We start from the raw sequence: 5,386 nt of genomic DNA on the forward strand, positions 1-5,386 counted from the left end.
TTCCAAGTTTTATTAGAAATTAGTGATTCCATTTCATCATTTACAGCCTCTTTCCAAAAAATAGAATCATGCGAAGATAAAGCTTCTTGTAAAGTGAAAGGGTCATCTCCAACATTAAAAACATAAAAATCAGGTCCAAAATCTTTTTCTACTCTAGCTCTTTTACTTCTTCTTAACTCAAAATCATCAATTTCTTTATTTTTTAAAATGGAAGAAGAAGAACTAGGTAGTGATAAAATATTTTGTTCAATTCTTTGACCCCCACTATTTTTAGAATCAAAAGAAAATTTATTTTCATGAAAAATAGCATCACCTGATTCTATTACAATATTATCTTCAAGATTAAAAAATCTATAGGCTGTACTATTTGAAGCATAACCAAGAAAAGCACAAGTAGTAACTTTCTTACCCAATTTTATAACTTTGGGATCCATTAGCCTCACAAAGGCTAGACAACCCCAAACTCTTAGATATCCCAAATTTGGCTTATGACCTTTCCACAACTCAAAAGGTGTTAGTTTAGTCTTTTTATGAGGCACTCGATTTAACACATAACACACAGTCAAAATAGCTTCACCCCAAAAATTCAAAGGTGCATTTGACTCAATAAGCATGGCATTAGCCAATTCAACCAAAGTTCTATTTTTCCTTTCCGCTACACCATTAGATGAAGGTGAATAAGGAGGAAGAGTTTCATGAATTATTCCCAAAGATCTAACAAAAGAATTAAACTCATTTGACTCATATTCACGGCCTCTATCACTTCTAATTCTTTTTATTTTCTTCCCAAACTGATTTTCAACCTCATGGAGAAAAAAAATTAAAATTTTCAAAAGCATCACTTTTATTTTTCATTAAGTAAACATATGTAAACTTAGAAAAATCATCAATGAAAATGATAAAATATCTATTTCCTCCACGAGTTAAAATTCCTCCAAGTTCACAAATATCAGTGTGAACTAATTCTAATAAATCAGTTTTTCTTTCAACTTTAAAATGAGGCCTTTTAGTGATTTTTGCTTTACTACAAGCTTCACACTTTTCAAAATTCTTTTTAATCACTGGGATTAATCCTAAATTACTCATGATTCCAACATAACGATCATTAATATGACACAAACGAGCATGCCAAAAATTAGTAGAAGAAAGCATGTAAACAGAAGTAGAAATTTTATTCATTTCAACATTCAGTTTAAACATCCCATCACAAGCATACCCCTTTCCCACAAAAATATCTTTTTTCACAATTACATATTGATCAGATTCAATAATTTGTTTAAAGCCTGCTTTATTAAGAAGAAAACTAGACATCAAGTTTTTTCTCATGGAAGGAGTATAAAGTACATCTTTCAAAGTTAATATCCTTCCAGAGGTAAAACACAATTCGACATCTCCCGTTCTAAGCACTTGAGTGGTATGAGAATCACCGAGCATGATGGTTTTGGGCTCTCCAAAAGGAGTATATTTTTTAAACCAATCTTTGTCATAACAGACATGACGGTTTGCACCAGAATCAGCCTACCATCCATTAACATTCTCAACCATGTTTATGTCTGTAATCATTGCCACAAAAGGCTCTTCGGTAACGTTTGCCTGAGGTATAGGACCACATTTCCGGTATCTGCAAAATCGAGCAATATGCCCACTCTTGCCACAGACAAAGCACGGTCCTTTATCATAAACTTGTTGATTTTGTACTTGGCTATTTTCACCATTATTTTTCTTGGGAAGTCTACCATTATTTTTCTTGAACTTTTTCTTCTTAGGCTTCAAAGATGTATTTTTGTTAGATTCAGGAGTAACATATTTTGAAGTAACTAAATTTACCTTCGTTGTGATGTTGCTCTCTTCATTTTGTAAAAGTGCATCTTGGCCCCTTACCTCCTCTTCCATGCGGATTTTTATGATCAAAGTCTTAAGAGAGGTTTCCTTTTGTTTGTGGCGCATAGTTTTTTGAAACTCCTTCCATGAAGGTGAAAGTTTGTCTATTATGCCACAAACAATAAGGTTGTCTCCAATTTTGACTTTCTCGGACCTGAGCTCTCCAACGATCATTATAAAATCTTGAGCTTGGTCTATCACTGATTTATCATCCACCATTTGGAAACGAAAAAATCGACTAGCAGCATATGTTTTTGCTCCAGCTTCTTCGGTATCATATTTACTCTGCAATGCTTTCCATATTTTCTTTGCACTAGAGTAAGTTCTATCATAATAATCATAAAAATTATCAGATAGATAATTCAGAATATAATACCGACACTTGTAGGAATCATTATTGTACTTTTCCACTTTCTCTTGATGAGAAATAAGTTCATCATTATCCATGGAGAGGATGTCAACTTTATTAGGATTTTTTTGAGTTAACACATATGAAATATTGAGAAGACTTAAGTAGAAAAATACTTTACCCTTCCATCTCTTGAAATGATTACCATTAAACCGAAATGGTTTGTTTAGATCTCCCATCTTGATATCCGCAGATTTTTCAATTGTAGCCATATTGAATCTCCTTAAAATTGTTGGTGAAATTATAAGATTACAAATTACAATTGAAAAAATAAAATGAAGAAATTAACTTCACTTCTTGACTGAGGCGCGGATATCTCGCTCTCTTTAAGGAGATTCAAGCCCACTGCAGTAAATCGTTTCACTGGTCCAGCAGTAGTCCTCTTGACTTGTCCCCTCCAGGATACAACAGCCTTATCACAAAAATGTAACTCAACAAACTCTGGACAAGAGTTGAGTTTAAAGCTCTTCACAAAGAATACCTCCCTTCAACTAATAAGAACTCTCTTTTTTATATAAACTTAACTCTCTCAATTTTTTCTTCTCTTATCTTACCTTTCAAAACAAAGAAGACCTCTCTATTTATAGGAGAGAAAATCATACAAAGATGAAAAAATAATAGAATGCCATCATTATCATCATTTAGTGTACCATTATGATTTAGTGCACCACTTATTAGTGATAATTAGATTAAAAATACATAATAATATGATTTAGTGCACCACTTATTAGTGATAATTAGATTAAAAATACATAATGGAATGATTTAGTCTTGCACTAAATAAAGATGATAATGAAAGATATTTTTATGCACTAAAGAAAGAATAATAAAGATGACATTAAATGTCATCAATGGACAATTGCTAAAATTACAATTTAATAAAATGTTAAAATGTTCCCACACTAACAAATAATAATCAATTGTTGAGTTTTCAATTTAGTTTATCACGAAGAGTCCTATTAACAAGTGCCATCTTTTTGTAATTATTGAATTTTTTTATTTTAGATGTCATCAGCCTTGGGCCCAGTCATTACTGAGCCTTTGTACATGGAGAGCCAAAATTTCAGCAAATTGTCGGCCTAAAGCTAATCCTAGCTAACATCTACTCCGCCCATCCCATGTTATTGGTACACGTTCTTTTTTCAATATAGTTTGAAGAAAAATGACACATATCGATATCAAGAAAATATTTTATGGGTCTATAATGACAAACGACTATAATGATTCATTTAATATAAAAGTTCACATTTTATGTGGAGAGAGAGTAGGAAAGAACATGTAAATAGTTGATGGTAGAGCTAACAATCAAAATTACATTGAATTCTGAAGAAACCACATCGATGATGGCAAAAAACCAAGGTACCATAGCAATGAACTTCACTAATAAACTAGAAGACACATACATAGGGGGGGAAAATAACATGGTAGAAATGATATTAATAGAGCCTAGCTAGCATAGCTTAATAATCCTACTCCAAAATGACTGCCCGTAATAAAGCAGAGGCTAATATGAGCCTAAAACATATTGTCTTCAACACTTTGAGCCAACCACCTTCTCGATTTGTCCATCAAATCAGGGCTCAACCTTACCATTAGCACACAAAATTCTTTCTCATTCAAGCAACCATCTCCGTCCAAATCCCCTTCCCTCAACATGCACATTAGTTCATCATTGCTCATTCCTTCCAACCCTAACAACGCCGAATTCCTCTTCAAGCTCTCGAACGTGATGACTTCCCTCTCCTCATCCATCAGCGCCCGGAACCCATTCTTTAGCTCCTTCAGGAATCCTTCCGACCCGAGTTTCTCCACCATAGACGGGAAGAAATCCTCAAACACCACGTCACGTCCCAATGCAGCCATTAATTAATTAACGTACACGATGGATTTTCGAAAATGGAGATCGATGTTTTGTTGGTATAGAAGATGTGTTGATGAAGAATAGATGACTCAACATTGGATATATATATATAAGAAGAGAAAAGATTAGAGGAAATTTTGGAGGAAAGAGTGGGAAGGATAAACAGACGAAGGAAGGAACAGAATGAGGATAAAAATAGTTATATCATGAGACAAGTTTCGTGGAAGTTGCATGGGAAGGTACTCAATTGATAGTCTATTTCTGTTTAGATTTGGAAGGGCAATTTCCTATGACTGTCCCAACAGACAAAATAATACTCATGTAACGTTAATTTACTACTCCCATCCTTTTGCTATGTGCTTCACCTTCACCATTCTTTTTTATATATGTTACTAACGAATTTCTTTTCAAATTAATTTGCTTCTTTAGATGGATATTAGCCATTATTCTAATGTTTACATCAAGGGTGTGTTTGTTTTTCTAGAAAATGTTTTCTTGGAAAACAAGATTTCTAATTTATTTTCTCGTGTTTGGTTGGTGAGTGAAAAATATTTTCTATTGTTTGATTGGTGAACGAAATATATTTTCTAGAAAATATTTTTTATTATTGGCTAAAGAGTAGAAAATATTTTTTAGAAAAATAGTTTTTGACATGAAATCAACCCCATTAATCGATTCGGGACATGACCCCGACTCTCGAATCGAAATCCCTCCCCGACGATCAATTCGATATCACACCCTGATGATCGATCAGGAATCCGACTCCAATCTTCGACCTGAGAGCTAACCCCGACTCGAATCCAACCCTCGATCCTAACTTTCAAATCAAATTTTCTTTTTAAGATTTTTCTGTGGAAGGGGGGGGGGGATGATAGGGTGGTTGGGTTAAGAGTGGAGTAAGAAAAATAAATTTTTCAAAATTTGAAATATTTTTCAAAAATAAACATTAATTTTTTTATTGGATGGGGTGTGGAGTGTGGGGGCTGGCGTTGGGGTGAGGTGGGGGAGGGGGACTGGTAGGGGGGTCGATATAGAGATGGAAAAAAAATGAAAATTTTAAGAGTCAAAATATTTTTCAAAAATAATTTTTTGTGGGGGCGGGGGCTGATATCGTGGTTGGGTAAAAAAAATAAAAATTTTCAAATATAAAATTTAATTTTTTTTTATTTTGGAGTGGGGTGGGGAGGTAGGGGGTGAGTTGGGGAGGGGGGGAGATGGTAGGGGGTCGAGATAGG

At 34.0% G+C, this 5,386-nt stretch overlaps 1 protein-coding gene across 1 annotated transcript; it reads right to left on the minus strand.

Annotated features, from left to right (window-relative positions):
• Positions 1 to 3,511: 3,511 nt before the first annotated feature.
• Positions 3,512 to 4,493, minus strand: LOC129873590 (calcium-binding protein KIC-like). The gene has a single exon (XM_055948713.1). It carries the CDS (start codon positions 4,151 to 4,153, stop codon positions 3,806 to 3,808), a length of 348 nt encoding a protein of 115 aa, XP_055804688.1. The 5' UTR covers positions 4,154 to 4,493; the 3' UTR covers positions 3,512 to 3,805.
• Positions 4,494 to 5,386: the final 893 nt, after the last annotated feature.

This window comes from Solanum dulcamara, chromosome 11 (genome assembly GCF_947179165.1).
Source record: "Solanum dulcamara chromosome 11, daSolDulc1.2, whole genome shotgun sequence".
NCBI classification, from domain to species: Eukaryota; Viridiplantae; Streptophyta; class Magnoliopsida; order Solanales; family Solanaceae; genus Solanum; species Solanum dulcamara.